Source organism: Rousettus aegyptiacus, unplaced genomic scaffold, assembly GCF_014176215.1.
Source record: "Rousettus aegyptiacus isolate mRouAeg1 unplaced genomic scaffold, mRouAeg1.p scaffold_m13_p_17, whole genome shotgun sequence".
NCBI classification, from domain to species: Eukaryota; Metazoa; Chordata; class Mammalia; order Chiroptera; family Pteropodidae; genus Rousettus; species Rousettus aegyptiacus.
In genome coordinates, this window is record NW_023416292.1 from 16,523,868 (window position 1) to 16,543,309 (window position 19,442).

Consider the following 19,442-nt stretch of genomic DNA (forward strand, 5'->3'; position numbering starts at 1 on the left):
GTGGTAGCCGCCTCACCAAGCAGCTGTGAGGATTGAATGGGCACGTGTACGTTTCGGGCCTGGCAGGCTGAAGAGGTCCAGTCAGTGTCTCTGCTGTTAATATTGCCCTTGACCTTTCCGAAGTCTCAAAACTCTCAAGGGACGCGATTGGTCGCACCATCGCTCCGTCCTGGAGTCACGGGGGTCACTGCAAACGCTGAGAGACATGAAACTCCCAGTTCCTTGGCGACCTGGGGGGGACCGATGGCTCTGATGCTGCATCGTTTGGCCTCCCCTCATTCTAAAACCGAATTTCTTTTGCTGTGTGTAAGAGGTGAAGGTACTGGGCGGAAGTGGACCCTGAGAACAACTCCGCCTGGGAGACCACATACGGTGGAAGCGTTCCCGACTCCCAGGATGCCCTGGCTCAGTGCAGCCCGTCGGCCCCGGAAGGAGCCGCGCTTGGGGCTCTCACCCGGCATGGCGTCTGTCCTTTTCCAGGTCCCCGTGGCCACTGGCTTGCACCGGCCGAATCGCCTGGCTCAGCGCCGCTATCCCACCCAGCCGTGAAGACGACGACCACCCACCCCGAAGTTTAAGTCGCTCTCCTTTCTCAGTCTCCCAGCCCCTCCACCCCGGCGGGCCATCCGACAGGGCTGTGCTGGCCTGCCACCTCCACCGGGCACGGAGAAGGCGCGGGCACGAGGTCTCCCAGGACACAGCTCGGCCCAGTCTCTTGAGATCAGCTTCACGTGATGGAAATCCCCTGCATCAGACGGAGAAGCTGGGTATCACAGCAGGCCGGATGTGAGCAGAATGCCGCGGCAGCAGCACTTAGGCCGCTGGCTTCAGATGCTCCCAGAAGTCAGGGCACAAGCCCGTTACTGCTGGAATCCGCAATGAATGACGTCAGCGGGCTCTGCCACAGGACGCGACTCAGGGGTGGGCGTGGGGGTGGCGCTCAGAGCACCATCCCGGACTCGCCGGCCTCCTTCCTCAGTCCTAGCTCCAGACCGCCTCATGGCTCTAGTCAGCGAAAGTTTTAACCCTGAAACCTGATTACGGCGACTTGTCGCCATCCCCTCTTCAGTAACATGGCAGCGGCTTCCCTCTCGGTCGTCGCTTTGTGCACATTTTTATGCGGTTCAGATTAATTACATTTCTCTCACTTTCTTAGCCGGTCCTATTTTTTCCACATTCTGGCATCTGGCGATCAAGTTAGATTGCTGTAGGCATCGTATTGTCATGGTAACTAGCGAACCTAATGATGCAGATGGATGGAACATCAGTATAATAAATGATGGAGAACATTTTCTAAAAATTCGCCCCTTCCATAAGAGAGGAGGAATGAGCGGTTGGTATTGTTACTACCTCCCTTCCTGCTTCAGGCCTTTGCAAATTGATGTTCGAAGGGTCACCGGAACCAGAGGGAGGAGGGGGACATCTTGGAAATTTCCATGTTTTTCTTTCAAACCCCAAATAGGAATTACTCTTACCGTTTGTCAGGTTTGCTGAAAATTGCTCCTCACAAAGAACATTATTATTATTATTATTATTATTATTATTATTATTATTTTGGTGAATGTAATTGTACCTACAGGTTTTATACTCCAATGTACAGTTTTAACATTGGTAGTGATTAAACCAGATAATTTTATAGCAAATGTGCTTGTCTCCAGCACACGGAGTGGTCTCTTCCCTGAAGTCTGTCTAATAATGGTTTCATTGTGTGAAAAGGTGCGAAGAGCTGCAAAGAGCCCTGTGATAATGAAGAAGCTAAGGACAGGTCGTCTTAACTTTCGAGCCTATTCTAAGGTTTTTAAAAAATTTTTCTTTTTAATTAGGAAAATATACACAAAAGCCCCTCTGATGCAGAGTCACTTCATTAACTCAACGTCGCGTATTCTGTTTTCCAAAAGAGTCTATTCATTTCTCAGGTTAAATTGGGAAATGCGTGTCTTGCATCCAGACGGCCCTCGGCTTTTCCCTTTCTACCTCACGGCTGCGGCCGCTCCGGCCGGTGTGCGGACACCCGGTGGCGTAGTGTGAAAGCAGTGGGCGAGTTCCACAGGGGCCGGACTCCTCGGACTTGAATCCTGGCTCCTCAACTGCTCGCCTTGTCCCCGTGGGCAAGGTCCCCTAACTGTCCTGTGCTTCAGTTCCCTCATCTATAAAATGAGGGTGATAATGACAATGGTACCTACTGCATAGGGACATTGCAAGAACGAGATGAGTCAAGCTCTTAGGAAAGTACCTGGTCCATGCCGAGCACCATGTAAGTGTTTTTTTTTTTTTTTTTTTTAATTATTAATATGTGACCTAATGAGTAAAATCTTGACAGTCCTGTGGCCACAGATTAAACTGTGGAGTTTTTGTTCTCGATACAGGGATATAATGGGAATGATAGCTTAAAACGGCTTCTCAGTATGTGTGTCCTTATTACTGAGCCGGTTCCTCCTCCTGCAGTCCCATCTGCCGCCAAGGCTAGGTCACGCGGCTCAGTGCCCGTGGGGACAACGTGCTAAGAAGCAGCACTTGAGAGGAGGAGAGTGAGGACCAGAGAGGAAGGCAAAGACGTCGGACGCCTGCCTGCGTCCTCACTTCCTCCTCCCGTCGAGATTATACACGGAAACCCGGCGGCTGCGGCGCCAACGAAGCCAGCACCGAACTCAGTTACTTCGCAGGCAAAGGGATGCGCGGTGGGGAGCGGACTTGCGGAGGGATGTCAGGGTTTTATGGATCAGAGAGGGAGGGGGTCAGGGTATCTCTGCGAGCCCACGGTCGACAGCCGGCGCGTGGCAGTCCGACTGCATCGGTTAACCCGCCCGATGGGCAGAAAGAAGTCCTGTTGTTCGTGGTTAGGAAAGAGCCCCCAGCTGGGTCCAGCGAGGGTCCCACGGCCCAGGGTCACTCAGCGTTCTCGGTTCATCAGCTTTCCTTAGCACTGGCAAGGGTGGTGAGGTCGCTAAAGGTCGCGATTGCTTCGCAGCTTCAGCTGGTTGAAACCAGTTGTGCTGAAACGAAGCAACTGAAGCTGTAAGAGAAAAATATATATTTTTTGCCCTTTGCAAAGGGGGAAGCATGGGGAATAGAGCAGGTCGTGATAGAAATATGCTGCTGGGAACGGTGACCCCGAAAGCATCGCGGCTTGTGACAGGAGGTGGCAAGACTTGGGGAGAACATGGCTTCGGCTTGGCAATTTGTCCGGTGCGGCTTGGGAGCCGTAATGGAGTAGCTTGGGGATGACCATGGTCTGAGGCAGGCAGGGGGCCTCAGCGCCCTGCAGCCTGGTGTGCGTGGACTCCCATAGGGGAGGACTACACAGTGCTCGCCGAGGCCATCGGTTGCGCCCCAGCAGACACCAGGTCGGGCCTGAGCCAGACCGGTCACCCACAAAGGATCAGGCCCACCGTATTGGCCATAGTCCTCTTCCCCATCACCATGAGCCATTCCGGGGAGAGAGAATAAACAGAATTCTCTCTCTCTTTTTTTAAAAAAAGGAATGACCGAAAGACACGTTAAAAAGGAAGAGACCGAGATGTCATTAATCAGCAAGTTTGTTTTCTCCCCTACTCCTCCATGGGGTGTGATCTTGGAGGAAGAATTGCTTTAGGAAATAAAGAAGCTCCATTTTCTTTGAAAGACTGAGTAGGAACTTGTGAATTTGTGATCCTGCTATATACATATAATTTGATATTTATATGAAAACGTTTAAACTTAATGTTCAGTAATTTGGAAGAGAACAAACCATTAAAGTCCAGCGAAGTGTCTTTATCACATACAACCATTCCAGCCCTCCGTCTCATCCCCTTACGTGAGTATAAAGCTGCAAACGAGCCTCGGCTCCTCAGCCACCTGTGCTGTGCCTCCTCACCCTGTCCGTGTGCACTCAAGCCTCAGGTTGCTCAGGATCAAAGCCTCTGCTAGCTTTTTTCTCTTCTAGAAATCTTCTTTCTTTTTGGTCTTTTCCTCTGAGCAACCAAGAAGAAGCGCAAGAGACTGCATTCCCCTCTTCACTAGAATCAGAATATTTTCTTCCCAAGAGGAAATATGCAAAAGACTCTTCTGCTCAAAAGGAATAACGGGTGTGTGATTTGGGTCTCTCCACGCCTAGGAGTTTCTGGGACACTTTCCCTCCACAGAGGGTGGAGCGGAAGTGTCTTTTCCTCTCTCCTGTTTGCCATCTGAAGCTGGAAATTGCATATATCATGATTTACACACGATATGATGTTAGGTACGTACCTGAGGTGGCTTCTACACCTGGCCCCCAAAGGCTGCCACCTCCCACGAAGTAAACTAGGCACCATTCACTCAAGCCCTTCGGAAATTGTTTCTTAATATTTAAAGTTATTTCTAATGGAGACTAACAGCACATTAAATGTTTCGTTACAATTGCACTAAGTAGAGGAATATGCTTTCCACACTTTCCTACTCTTTGTCTGGATCTCCAGGTAATAATTGTGCTTTGCTGTAACTAGGTCAACAGCAGCGTAACTCAGACTTGACTGACCTGTGCAAGCTGCTTGTTATTTTCGTGTGAGGTGCTTTCCTAGTCTTTATCCATCTTAGAGAGAGCCGATTAAGTATCCAATTTTTGAAGCATCTCAAGAGAGGGGATTCCGTGGCTTTCCTTGAGCTTCAGCCTGGAGTTTCACACCCTCGAACATTAGGAAGCTATTCCTAATACTTAATACCCAAATCACTCGTGTGGCTCTTTAAGACTCTCAGCTGGTTCTCGGCGGTGGTGGAAAACAGCTGCTCACTACCACCTGGGCCTGGGACTCTGTCACATTCTGGAAGGCCATTAAATCATGTCTCAGCTTATGAAATGAAGGCTGACAGAGTGGGTTTTTCTCGACCAGAATCAGGGATCAAGCCAGCTAAATGCTTGGTGTCTTTTGGTAGAGTGGCTGCACATTCTGAGATGCAATAAGAATTTGGGTTATTTACTTCGTGTCAGGCGCTCTGGGATGCATTCTGTGATGTGTATATGATTATTACAACATATTATAGATGAGGACTCTGAAAATGCAAGAGAGAGATTAAGCAATTTGTCCAAGGTCACACAGCTAATAAGAATGGAACTAAGGTTGGAATCCAGAAAGTCTGACCTTCGAATCTGGGCTTTTAGCCACTTTGTCCCTGGACATGTGCACATTTATCTGTTCACTTATTCATTAAATACTGAGTAATGTGTCAGACATTGCCCTGGTTTTACAACAAGATAATCGTGACACTTAAAACACTCAGAGTCTAGCGACGGAGAGAGACATCGTAACATAGAAATTACTGAATAATGTAATAACTGTTAGGCTGTATTCAAAGAAATTAGTACCTTGCTGTCCCTTAATAATGTAGGGGTTTCATCTATTCATATAATTTTGGGACTGATATGTAATATGGTCAAATGGTATCACCTCTTGTCGGTCAAGATCAAAGTTAAGTTCATTGCCAGTGTGTGGAATAGCCAATCTATTGGCCGTAGTTTAAAGTAGCATTAGGTTGTGTGGGTGGGTATGCGTGAAGTCTGAAGGAACAGGGGTGACAGTGCACTTGGATCACAAGTGCCGTAGACACTGGCATCAGACAGGGAGGTCATCTGATTTAAACTTGCCCGACCGCTGTACTAGAATCTCTTCTTTCTTCTTGCTGCCCTTTGCAGGATGCTGAGGCGGGAAAGACTGAACATTGCAGCGGAACTCCCGAAAGGACAGGGTCCAGGCGGGGCGTACATGTGACTTCCTGTGTGTGCGTGGGTGTGGGCGCCACCCCATGACGACACTTTACCAAAGTCTCTCTTTCCACCGAAGCTCCACCCCAAGCCTTTTATTTCCTCTTTGTCACAAGTGATGTTGACTCCCAAGGGAGGAGTATCCAGAAGACGGCCTCTTCTTTAAGTGTCTTCCAAGTGGCTGATGCTCTGTGGGTATCTGTGGAGACCATTCACTGGAATATGCGGTCACAGATCCTATGTCAATAAATCCCATATTTTGGCTAGAAAATTTTTATGTCCCCTCAAACGGAGTGCTTGGAAATCAAAGGCCTTGACTTTTAAAACTTGCCTCTGAATTCTAAGAGCCCGTTTTGGAAGGTAAAAGGGCATCATTTCTTCTTTTTCTCTGTTCTCATGTTCTGCAATCATGGTTTGGGGTCAGGAGGAGACCTCGTTGACCTGGAGTAGAAATAATTTGACTTTTGAATTTCAATATTTCATTTCCACTTTATGTATTTAGATAGATGCCCATAAGGTTGGAACAAACCAGGGCCTTACGGTCATGAGTTTTTTACGTGATTTTTCAGCTTCTTCTCTGTGCAGACAAGGACCACAAACCTGATAACGCACATCAGTTCATCCTGAGTCAGGATCTAGTCGCACTTGCTTTGTGAACAGGTATATTACCAACAAGTTGTAGATACGTGGACATTTGCTAAATCGAATTAGTTTGTAAAAGCACTGCAGTAGCTTGCAGTTGAAAGGTACTCGATGTGAAGCCCCTAAAATACAGAACACTTTGCAAGAAAGGCAGCCACTCCCATTGATCACTTTGTAGAAGCCAACTTTGTAGTCTCAGGGAAGGCACAGAAGTAAGAGAAGGCTTTTCAGTTCTGGGCTCACCTCCGCCACTAGCTCAACTGGTGACTTTAATTAAATTTCTCAGCATCCCCAAACTGCTCAGATAAAAACTTGGATTCGCTCATTCAACAAAATATATTTGGGACTTCCTGTGGGATAGATGGGCGAGAGCAAAGTACTGGCTCTCCCGGAGCTCATCGATCAGTCGGGAGATTAAGCGACGTGTGTGTCCCAGGTGGCTGTGGCTCCACGTGCCCGTGACGTGCTGCTAAGGCCCCCGATTCTACCTCCCAGGGCAGGAGCTGACTAGGGAGGTTCTGTGGGAGGCAACTTTATTAATGAAAAAGACCATGGCACGGAGCGGTTAATCAATGTTCCTAAATCTCCATAATTAAAGTTCTGCTTTCCAGGCTGATGGTCTTTTCCTTCTAATGTGAGAACATACTGTAAAGTGTAAAGCTTTTTTGTTGTTCCATTGAGGGTGTGCTTGTAGCAGGAAAACCGTCAATAATAACTAAGATTTTGTGCTAGGTATTGTTACAGGAGCTTGCATGTGGTTATTCATTCAATTCTCTTAACGTATAGTGAAGGGGGTATTTTGAAGAAGGAGAGTTCAAATAACTTGACCAACATTTTACAGCTAATGATGGAGCTAGGAAAGCCTCACGAGAGGTGCTTAACACGTGTTGTCTTCTCTGATCCTTAAAACAACTCAGAAGAGGTGGCTTGTTAACCTCACTTTGCAGATGAGAAAATGGCTTGCCCGAGATCACACAGGAAGTAGAGAGTAGAGGAGCTGGGGTTTGAACCTGTGCTGTCTGGCCCCGGAATCCAGACCTTTACCTCTTGTCAACTTAGTTTAAAGCAGTTGTACCCGTCCCGCAAACCAAGCAGACCCATCGAAGCTTTTCCCAGTCTGTACCACTGCCTCAGCCACAGTGAGTCTCTGTTTCTCTATTTCTCCTCTCCCACTGAAGGAGATTACTCATTACCTTATGAGTTTGTGCATATGTCTGTTTTTGCTATTAGGCCTGTGACTTCTCAGGGACCAGGGCGATATAATTCAATCATCTTTATATTTCCAGCATCTTGCATGGTGCCTATACCTAATAAGGGCTCAATATTCAAAATAGACCTGAATGAATAATTTCCCATCATGAGGATCTCAAAACTTTTAGAAAATGGCCATGAATTGTTTCTGGCCTAGAGGTTGCCAGGTGGGGCCATCCTAGTGTTAGAATCTGACCCATGCCTGCATCTTTAGAAGCTCAACAGGTCTTGGTATATAGTAAATACTTTAAAAAAAAATCTGTGAATGAATGAATGGCTCAGTAAGAGAGGCAAGGGACGCAAATGAGGATCGTCGCAGCTTTGGGAAAACTGTCCACGGGAATGATGCTGGAGATTTTCTGAAGAGGGAGCCCAGGGCTCCTTGCAGAGACCCCTGAGCAGGCAGGCTTTGTGGCAGCTGATGGAAGGGGGAGGCGCCTTGCTTGAGGTCAAGGCCAGGGGTGTCCTGCACTGACAGCTCCTCATCTGACCCTCACGGTCGCTTATTTCTGGCAGAAGCATTTCTTGGTTTTAAAAGGTACTTCACCCCTTTACAACCTGTGTAATTGCTATTGGAATGCTTTGCCCTGGTAGCGTCTTAATTAGGTCAAATTTTATACCAAGGGCTTTAACTTAATGCTGCATTTGCAATTCCAAGACTCCTGCTCTTGCCAGTGCCTGGAAACATTCACATTTTCTAGATGCGGGGGCACCCTGACCCAGCGCCCGTTCGTGGGAGGGAGTCCCGGGGAGAGAGACAAAAGGTGTGTGTGCCAGGAGAATCATCTCAATGTCCCTGGAAAGAGAATCCGGTCTCCAAGTTACCGCGCTCCAAGCACCACTTGGATATTGCTTAGATAATTGCAGGGTCGAAGACTGTTCATGTTTAGTGAAAATTATATAGTTTTTCTCTCCGCGTTTTTTTTTTAAAGCCACCTTTTAATTATCCGCCTTTTATCAAACAGGACACACCCTGAGGGTTACACCCTTCCTCTTCCCTCCATGCCGCCCCGATAATGAGAAACAAGCCATCTGCCCAGAAAAACACAACATAAAAACTACACAAATACATGATCCCCAACCCAGAAGGAAAGGAGGAGCTTACCCCTCGTACCAAACAGAAAAGAGTTTAATATCTATCGGGAAGAGCAGGTCCCCCAACAGGCTGTACCTCCTCTGTGGGGAGGAGGAGGCTGAGGGGAGGTCGGTGATGGAAATCACCTGCACAGACCTGGACTAAATAGGGACACAGTGGAAATCAATTCAGTGAGCTCAGCGTTGCTGTCCCGTGTCACAGGGTGCATTAAAGAGGCACCTGAGGAGGGCATCGATCTGTCACCAGAAAGGGGAGGAGGGGAGAGTGGAGAAAGGAAGTAATTGGAATTGTGTGTCACTGGGGACTTGTCCCCTGCTGGAAGTATAGCTAGAGAAACGTGGAAGAGAGCCATCCCCAGGTAAGGGACCTTGGCCTCGGGGAGCCGTGTCCGGGAGCAATGAAAATCTGCTCTGGCTGTAACATTTCACACAGGGCTCTTTTGTAGCTCTGGATCTGGTCCTGTATTGGGATAAAACATTTCTCCCCTCCCCTGAGAAATGCACTTGCTGTGGCCTCAGTGGACTCAGAGCTTGCCCTGATTTATATGTAACATGTATTTAATTCCTTAATCATATGCTCTCTCAGTGAATAGAAATTCAGTTATTAGAAACTGCGATGCATGGAAGCCAGTCAGTCTTCCGTTTTATTGACAAATTGGAATGTTAAAACGGCTACGCCAATCGACGTGACAGTTCTTTCTAAGTGAGAGGCAGTTTGCGGAGCTGTGCGAATCAAAGTGTCCTTAAACTATGGTTCGGGAGACATGATATGGCACAGTGTCTACCAGTAAAGTGGAGTATTACAGCAAATTACCCAGTTTATACATGCAGGCAAAGCTTCGTTTCCCTTGCTATGTTTGAGAGCCAACAAAGCTTGCAAATGTGAGGGGAGCCAGTATTTCTGCCTCTGTGCAGCTGTATATCAGCAGCTTTTTAACACATTTTCACGTATTAATGAGATGGCATAGCAGTTCTAGAATTAGAACAGTGGGATGTATCATTGTCTGCCTTATCTAAAGATACGCCTGCTGTCAGCCTCATTAACAGGGTGTGTACAATGGAAGATGGAAATGCTGGTGTGTGTAACACATGCACACAATCTCTCCATCCCTGCACCCCCAACCCCTCCACCCACCCCCCCATCTCCGCCCATACCTGCATGGGCCCTGACGCTGCCAGTTACAGGTCTAGTTGCATTTCGTGACTTAGTGTCCTACTGATTTGTGAATCAGTAGGGCTAGAAGATTCTCCTTTGCTTCATTTCCTGTAATAGTCCCTGGTGTTCAGCAGGTTCTCCGGAAATGTTGAATGAATGAATGAATGAATGGTAGATGGTTGAAGGTGTGCATTCTCTCAGAGACTACCCTCTGCAGGCACAGTCTACCTGCCACTGTAGCTTCAAGGAGCAGACTGGGTATGCCTGGCTCTCCTTGAATTTGCATACAAATGGTAAAATAGCAAGTGAGATCTCTAAACTAAGAGCAGCCAGCAACTTTCTGAGCGTTTAACCCAGTGATCTGTAAGCACAGGTTTGCAGCCGCGGCCTGAACGCTGGAAAATTTTCACCGGTCTGCAATGAGATGAGAAAAATAAGAACAATGCAATGAGTATTCATGGAGCTACATGAATTCTCTGTTAGAATCCTGAGATTAGTTAGGTCCTTCTACTTTATTCCATAATAAAGAGACCTTTCTTTCATAAAATGATGGTAACAGTAGATGATAGCATTTTTAAAAGTGCCTTTACTTGGCAAAACAAAATGTTCCTGAGTCTCTCACTTTTTTTTTTTTTTTGGTGGGGAGGGGAAGTTTAATTGTCCTATGAAATCCCAAAGTCTGAAACCATTGCTTTAACTCATCTCTTTCTTTTTGAAAAAACAATTCACTGAAATCACCTGTTGGCCTTAATTGAGACACCGAGCTGCTGAAAAGAATTAGCTCATTTCAGCTAATGATAAGATGTTTCAAGCCCAACGAGTGCCTCTCTGTCTTGTCTCTTCGGAGCAGGGATCCAGGCTGGGTCACGGAAGTCTTGTAGTAATGCCATCACTAAGCTGTAGGGATTTCTTAAATCCAGGTCAGTCACTAAAACAGAGGCACGCAGGACCTGATTCGCTAACGTCTAATGCATTCTCTTCTGCTGCAGATGCTGTTGCTTTTTGTCTTTGGGTGGAACCTGCATGTGTAACGTAAAGCCTGTGTGAATACCGAGCACCCTCTGAGCTAGTTGGGGTACGATGTGGGGAACAAAGGCTGCCTAGACATGTCTCCACTGTCACGTCTTTTTTCCCTGAACTCTGCAGCTCTTACTGCCTGTGTCAAATAGCATCACCCTGGGCTTCTTACATTGTCTTCTGATTATTCACAAGTCTTACCTCCCCTAAAGAATGGGACCGCTCTATCTGAATCTTGTTATTAACAGATAAGTGTATTTCGTTGTTGTAAACACAGCCTTTTCTGGAGGCTGTCGGCCGCTGCTGGTCCTACCTGTGCTGGAAGGATCTGAGGTTCCGCCGACCTGTTTTCCAGCCCTGGCTCTGTGACTGATGGATGACAAGTGCGTGAGTGAGTGCCGAATCTCACGGCACCCAGATCCCTGCCTCTGAGAGGGAATAACGGGACTGACCTGCCTCGCAAGAAGAAGATTCATATGCGTTACCTGACTAGTGACGCTAATGTTCTTTGAGAATACCAACGTGGAACGTTGTCCTCATGGTTAATACCAGTCTTCGGTTTTAAAATTATCTTTTTCTCGAAAAGGAGAGGCAGAAAGGTTATTTAAAGAAACAGTGACTCGAAGGCTACAGCTCGTTCTTAATTCATGACTGACTTGGATCAGAACGGCATAAGCAGCGGTAAGGCAGTCTTGAAGTCCTGAAGGTAATTATTTCTCCTACTAGGCATGAAGTCTTCGCTTTCTTCTCCTCCTCCCATAAGAGAAGAAAGAAAAAACCAGCAAAGTTAATGCTCTTTAAAAAATAAGGTGATTTTGATATGTCAGGGCTGGGACTAGTGTTTCCTAAAGCTCCAGCTGCGTAGGAACTGGCACAGAGCTAGCCTCGGCCTCTGACGTCCTGCTATGGAAGGCTCCAGACGCAGCAGAGGCTTCGTACTGGTCACAGACATTGGTGATTCCCCAACCGTATTAGTTTCCTGTTGATGCTGTAACAACTTATCACAATCTTAGTGGCTTAAAACAACGCGAATTTATCATCTCGCAGTTCTGGAACCTGGAAGTCTACAATGAGTCTCAGGGGGCTAAAATCAAGGTGTCAGCAGGGCTGGTTCCTGCCGGAGGGTCCACAGGGGGCTCTGTGCTTCGCATCTCCCAGCTTCCGGTGGCCGCCCACATCCCTCAGCTCATGGCCCCATCGCTCCAATCTCTGCTTCCATCATCACAGTGCCTTCTCCTCTTCTCTGTCAAATTTCCCTCTCGTAAGCAGCTTTTTGATTACACTAGACTCCCGCAGCCCCCTGAATAATCCAGGATAATCTCCCCATCTTAAGATCTAGCCCAAGGGAACAGCAAACGTAAAGGTCTTGAGGCGGAGCATGCCTGGTGCGTGAATGCCAGCCAAGAGCCCAGCATGCTGGGGGAGATGCGGGGGACGGGGGTTAGTAGGGGAACAGTGGAGAGAAGGGGGCAGGGGCGGGCCGTTAGACTGTGAGGCCAAGGTGGGGACTTTGGCCTTGACTCTGAGTGAGAGGGAAGCTCTTGATGGGTTTTGAGCAGAGGAGTGACGGACATGATCTGACTTACTGTATCCAGGGATCCGCTGTGGGGGCTGGGTGAAGATTGGATTCCAGGTGGGAGACAGGAAGCTCTTGCAATAATCCGGGCAACAAATCATAGTGGTTGGACCAAGGTGGTAGCCATGGAGATGGTGATGGGAAGTGGTGGAATTCTAGATATATCTTCAGGGTTGAGCTATTGGAATTTGCTGATGGATTGGCTGTGGGGTATGAGAGAAAAAAAGGAGTGAAGCCTAGAGGTTCAGCTCCAGCGGCAGGAGAATGGCAGAAGACCGTGGGAAGAGCGGTCGCTGTCCAGTCATGTTCTAGGTCGTGCTTCCACATCAATGCACCTCGGAAGTGAGCTGCAGTGAGGAGAACCCCGACACCCACACTGATGGATTCTGCCCCCCTGCGCCCCCCCGTATCCCCCTGCATCTCGCCCTGATTTCCACCTGGCAGGCACTGAATAAGGCTTCATCGAATTTGCTGAATTGAATAAATCCTCAGGAACACACACATATTCCCAGTGGAAAGACAGAGAGGTCATTCTGTGTCGATGACAGCAAGTGAGATAAAAATCTAAGGGGTGTCCCCAGGGTCCTAGTAGCAGACACAGTCCAATGTAGTGGTCACAGTGAGAGCTCTGGAGCCGTGTGATCCTGGGACCTCAGTTTCCTCATCTATAATTGGGGGTTATAATATTCCTCACATCGTAGAATTTTTTCTCATTGATTAAATGAGTTAATTCTTGTAAGTACTTACAATAGTGCTGGACGTATAGAGAATGTTAGATATTTTCTAGCTATTTCATAAAAGTGGGTTAGCTATAGAATGGCACAGGCTAGCTATGCCAGAGGACATCTCTAGGTCTTTGTTCTACAAAGGTTGGAAATTTCCAGGGAAGAAAGATACAGACTTTATCATATTGTCAGTCTCTTTCACCTGGTCATTTCTCTCTGCCTCGCAGGCCAGATTCTGGCAGCAGAAATGACCCTTCTCATCCAACGGGGAAAGCTTACTGGAGCTGGTTACGGGGCTGGTATTTAGGCAGCTGCTCTTCGGCGTGGTCCCAAGTGACACGTTTGAACTGGCTCTTTCCTCAGGCTCAGGAATCGCTTGGCTAATGTGAACTTCGGTGGCCCCGGGGTGCTCAGCTGGAATCTCTGGCTTGTGTCACACCAAGCAGGTGGTTGGGGACAAAGGGCACAGCAGTTGGCAGCAACGGTTGTTGGAAAGTTACTAAGGCTTGGGAGTATTCCCCTTAGGGGCGCGCGCACGCGCGCGTGTGTGTGTGGTGTCTAGAGAGGAGTATAAAGGTCTTACCAGGAATCTTGGACACAGTATTTTCTTCCCAGCTTCCCTGGCTTCTGCTGTTTAGCATTTCCTTCTTGTCTTGGCGGGTCGAGGGTCTTTTGCAATTCAGCTTCGGCTTCCCCCCGCCCCATCCCCCATTAATATCTGTCTCAACAGTTAGAAATCCGGCAGAGAAAAACTTTATCGTAAGAGGCACCTGGCAAGGGCTGAGGGACTGAGGTAAATAAAGGTTTCTGTTTGGGTTCCTAATTCAGCTTCTCCTCTCCCTATATTCCAGCATTGATAACTCCTGCCACTTTATGAATTCCAAGGGGGTGGGAATTTACTTTTAGAATCAGAAAAAACAGTGCATACAGGCTTCTCTTTTTTGAAGCCTCCTTAGTTGGGTCAGTTACAATCTCTTCTTTTCCATGATAGATATCACATAGGAATTTAACAAATATTTACTAAGGCCTGTTTCTAACATTGAAGGGACTGTAAATATACATCTTTAGCTCCATGTCTACACATTCAATACATATTGTAATCAAAGGGGGGAGACACATGGAAAAGTGGGAGACTAGAGTGAAGAAGAAGAAGGTGAGAAACAGCGCCCTAGGACCTCGTGTCTTTTGCTCAGTCTGTTATAAAGAAACGGCCTTTTCTTCTCACAGGGAGGAAAGAATTCTGATGTCGCTGGAATGTGGAAGACTCGTCCCCCCCACCCCCCGTGTTAGTGCATTCATTCGAAGGGGGTGGCCCCCATCTAAGCTCTTCCCAGGGCCTTGTTGCTCGCCGCCCACGAGCCCTTCGGGGTGCACTTTGTGGCTGCCCACGGGGTCCCATGCCATCCTCAGATGCAGCTTCCGCTCCTGGCTCCTCCACCTGCTGTGCGAGTCACGTAACTTCTGTCAGCTTTCGCTTCATCATCTGTAAGACGGACAGTAGCACCTGCCTCATGACGTAGAAATCGAGACGAGACATAGATGTACCACGTGCGGTCCGTACACAATGATCAGTTAATGTGAATTCCCTCTGTTCTTACACCAAGATTTCCTTTTTCTTTTCTCTCCTCTTTCACATTTCCTTTTCTTTTCTCTCGTAGTGAGGGGGGGCGGGGAGGCGAACGTCTGAATCATTTAAATTAGTCCCCTGAGTTCCAGGCACACCCGAGATTAACGTCAGCCAGAACTTGAGCGCCGTCGCCAACTCGTAAGCTCCTTCTGCTGACACTTGGACCGCAGGAAGGGGCTGTTCTCGGTGCTAGGCGATGCTAATTGCCATCCGATCTGAAGTCAGAGTGGCTTTCCTTTGTTTAATAATTTATATCCTCTCTGAGAACACTGCGCTAAAGTTTAAAATTATGGGAAGGCATAATTCAAATGCCATCAAAGCTAAGCGGCAGTAAATCACCCAAACTCCTTCTGTGGTCTGCCACTCTCTCCCTACCCATAACGCCAGGTGGCATTTGAGGGAGTGTACACGTGAGACGGCAGGAGAGTCAGGCTCCTGAGGTATTAGGGCTCCATCAAGCCTCACTCCGTGGGCATCGCCAGCTCGTGCTGGCTGAGAAGTCTGGCAGCGTTCATCAAAGCAAGCACGTTAGAGCCCCATACCCCACTGTCTGTTACTGCACTGTCTTTCCCATTTATTCTTTCATCAGGCATTTGTTGAATACCTACTATGTGGCAAGTCCTCTGCCTAGCATAGTTACAGAGCTGGAGATCGCTACTTGCAAGCTGCTCACAGGCCGGTGAAGAAAACATACATTAACGTCAATCATCCCTTTCCTCCTTCTCCCCACCCAAGTAGCAACAGAGCAACGACCTCCTCCAAGAGTTTTTTCCCTTTGCAGCATTTTGGAAGGGCAGGAGTTGGGAGGGTAAGGGAATAAGATGGGAATCACGGGAATGACAATTTAAAGCAGTTGCTGTGTGCCAGCTAGTGCTAGACATTTTATATGTATCTCACTTAACTGGTACGTCCGGGAGGAGGAGAGGTAAATGGTATTTTCTTTACTTGGAAGACTCCTCACGTCGCTGCAAGGAGCCCCTTCTCAGGTCCGCCCTCTGCAGCCCTGCTCCCCGACACGGATGTCCTCCCCGGCACAGACCCTCCTCTGACACAACATAGGTCACTTGTTTATGTGGTTCTTTCGTTTACCGGCCCCGTGAAAGGTAAGCGCCACGAGGCCTGGGGGTCTCGTCCTTTCTGCTCCCCTGCTATGTGGTCAGCACCCAGAGCAGCGCTGGATCAGAGCAGGTGATCAATAACTGTTTGTTGAGTGGATTAACGACCTGATGCTGTTAGGAAGAACGTGATTCTGTTGTAAGCTGAGGACAGAGTGAAGCTTTTCCTACTATGGCCAGATTAGGGAAGGGGCCATTCATTCCCTGATTTATTCGCTTGCTAGGTATTTATTGTACAATTAAATCGTGCCTGGCACCGTGCTGGGCTTTGGGGTAACAGATGTAATGAGACATTTTTGCCGCTTCCAGAAAACTCGGTCTCCTGAGGGAAGTGGACTCGTAAGTAATACTAACAGTGATGACGACGATTGCCCATATTGAGTGGAGCGTACTATGTGCCGGGTGCTATTCTGAGAATGTTTATGTATTTTCACTATTCTAATTCCTCCGGCAAAATGAGGTAGGTATTACTCTTCCGCTCATTTTGCAGATGAGGAAACCAAGGCACAGGAGCCGCACGTCTACTTATGAGGTGCCCGTGAAACGGGGGTGTGTGAAGCTGCTTGCGTTTTAAGGGGGCGCCCTCGGAGTGGGAGGGGCAGCGGCAGCTTCGAGAGGCCTGCTTGTCACCACCGCCCTCCTGCTCCTGTCCCGGTTGACCGTTGAGCGGCTCTTTTAGTTGCCGGACACTTCTGCCCTCCCTCACACCACTTCCTGCTGCTGGAACCTTCTCTCCCCGAGCTCAGCCAGTGCTTTCGTTCCAACCCTCACGACCGCCTGCGATTTCGCCCTGAGTCTGCAGGCCCCTCTGGTGCTCTAAAGCAGCCAGATGGCTCAGCTCAGATATCCCGACTCCCCACTCTGGGCTCTCAAAGCTGCGACCTCAGACACCCGCTTTGAGTCCTGCTGTCCTCTGCGGAGGGGTTGGGGGGACCGCGAACAGCACCAGATTCCACAACCGCTCATTCTGCTGTGGCCCACGCAGGTCTGCGCTCCCCGAGAGGGTCTTTTGGGAGACTCCGGGAGGAGGGAGTGTCGCACCTTCAAGCCTGTGCCCCTGTCTGCTCTCCCCTCAGTCCCTCCTGAGTCTTGGGGTGGCCACCCTTTGTGCTTCAGAAGTCTAGGAGGTCACTTGTCTTCCTCACCTAATGATCCGTTACAGAAAACAAGCTTCCGTTACTTAGGAAAGTGTGACGGGAACATGAATATTAATAACTCCCATGGGTTTCCTGCAAACATCCATCACCACGACTTAGAAGGCTTGTTCTGACTTGCTTGGCATGGGGGTAACTGCTCAGCAGAACAATAATAAAGCTTTCATGAACCCCGCTTCCTGGGGCTTTGAACTCAAGAGCTCCTGCAGGGCTGAGGTGCGAACATGCTCTCCTCCACCTGGGTTCCAGCAGGAAGGGGTCTGACTTCCGTCAGGGACGGGACTTGGCAGATGCACCAAGACCCAGTGGAGCTGGAGCTGGGATTTCTCTTTATCAAAAAGAAAGTTCTTGGTGACAGCATCCTGGCGAGCAGGTGCGTTAGATCTGAGACAAGTCAGATTGGAGGGATGCTGGGACCGGGAGCCGGAGAGCAGGTCCAGCACAGATCTGCGGGACTCCAGAGCTCAGAGATCATCATTTTAAGGAAACAGGCTACATAAGGAAGAAGGAAAATGAGCGGCAGGGCCAGGAGTAGAGCATCTGGAGATGGCCATTTCCCTTGGACAATTCTAGGGCCAGGGACAGTGGCGCTTTTGTCCTTTACTTACGATTTCCATGGAAATCTGCTGACATTCTTCTCAGTGAAAGTCCTTTTCTCCTGGAAATTTCAAAGCATATGCCGTTTTCTGTTCTGCAGGTCTCTGCGTATGTGCTGGGGATCTCAAAGGGTCAACCCAGGCTGTGGTAGAGCTCATGGGATTCCCGTGGTAGGCAGTCCGGTTAGTAAAAAGTGCCCCCAGGATCAGAAGGGAATTCCTGGCAGGGCTGTGGGATGGAGAGAACACTAGGAAACTGGACCCCTTGGGGCTGAGAAACATGACAGCCCTGTTTCTTGGGTTTTGTTGCCCCCAGAACCCCATATGGGGCTCAGCTTTGGGTGTCGAGTTCCTGGTTTGATGGCTGTTCAAGAACACTACGGTCCGGATCCCTAGCCAAAAAGCCACAGTTGAAATTTATTTTAATGTGTATTGCGTGTGCTTTCATTTTCTTATTCAGGATTTAAAAATCATCCATATCTCAAGCTCTTAAAAATAGAATTAAAAATCTTTCCTAGAGAAAAAACATCTTTTTAGGTCATTCTAATGTAATCAAGGTAACATCTCTTTTGCTGAACTTTAGGCCGCTCATTAAATCTCTAATGTTAATGAAAATGCTCATTTTCTTGGGCAACAGTATACAATTAACAGCGATGGGGACATCTCTGACATTTCTTCTGGCTGTCAAATTTTCTTGTAGTTGGACTTATAATGTCTTGCATCAGAACAGACCATGCGGATGGAAGTTATAAAAACAGTCGCGGCTTTCTCCCTAAAAGATTATTACTGCAGGCAGTCACTTCCCCACAGAGTTGTGACTTAGGATGCTTTGGGTCACGGTGGCCTCTGCCTAGCAATGTTTACTTGGTATCATCACGAAGGAATGAAAGAGTTGAAGCCAGAAAACCTACAAAGTGAGTCCTGGCTCTGAAATTTGCTAGCGGTCCCATTCTGCCCCTGCTGAGCTTCAGGTTTCGCATATGTAAAATGAAAATAAAAATGTCAACTGCTCTTTCGACCTTATCGAATGCTCCTGAGGATAATATGAAAACTTCACATGGCCAAAGGCTTGCTGTTGGATGTTGTATAGAAATAGAGTTAGTCAAACTTTTTCTGAGGATCTCCAAAAACATTCTCTGACGTCTCCATAGCTTGGTTACTGGGTATGTGAAATAAAAGCTTATTATAATACAAGAAGCTACTTTTCCAATCGAAAAGGAAAACACTTGTAATGGTGATTATAGCAGATGATGTTGGCTATCTATTTGACATATATTATTCCATCACTCCTTTCTCTTTTGTAAAAGAACCCTGATTTCGTCTGCACACCCACCCTCCGTCACATTTCAAGGGAGGTAGGCTTTAACCGAGAAGCACGTCTGGATTGGGCTAAGCCAGTGGTTCCTAAACTTTAATGTGTATCAGAATCACCTGACTGGCTTGTTAAAATACCACCATGGGTTTCTGATTTAGTAGGTCTGGATGTTGTCAGAGAATTTGCATCAGGAGATGCTGATACCCCTGGTCCGAAGACCCAATTTGAGAGCCACTGTCAGCCAATCATGGCGGGTGGTCCTATGCTCCTTGCCAGTTATTGGTTAGTTGTTGACATGATGCAGTTGTGGCCAATGAGCTATGACACATCTCCTAGGGGCTTATGGGAAAGGTTTTCTCATTCTTTAAAAGAGACACAGGGAAGTGGAGGCTCCCTTCCCCTCTCTGGACATCGTCGCTGGATGGAGTACCTGAAACCGCTGAAAGGACTCTGAAGGGAGCAA

The 19,442-nt window shown here is 48.0% G+C and overlaps 1 protein-coding gene across 11 annotated transcripts in view; it reads left to right on the plus strand.

Annotated features, from left to right (window-relative positions):
- The window catches only part of LOC107509037 (protein transport protein Sec16B), a 49,420-nt gene extending 47,621 nt beyond the window's left edge, over positions 1-1,799 (plus strand). For 8 of the 11 annotated variants that reach the window (XM_036234580.1, XM_036234582.1, XM_036234583.1 and 5 more), the window contains one exon: positions 481-1,797. In XM_036234580.1, the coding sequence (XP_036090473.1) occupies positions 481-549 (69 nt within the window). In that variant the 3' untranslated portion in view covers positions 550-1,797. Of the gene's footprint in view, positions 1-480 lie in introns of all 11 variants that reach the window. The other 3 variants (XM_016141237.2, XM_036234584.1, XM_036234585.1) reach the window with 1 other exon arrangement.
- The last annotated feature ends 17,643 nt before the right edge of the window (positions 1,800-19,442 follow it).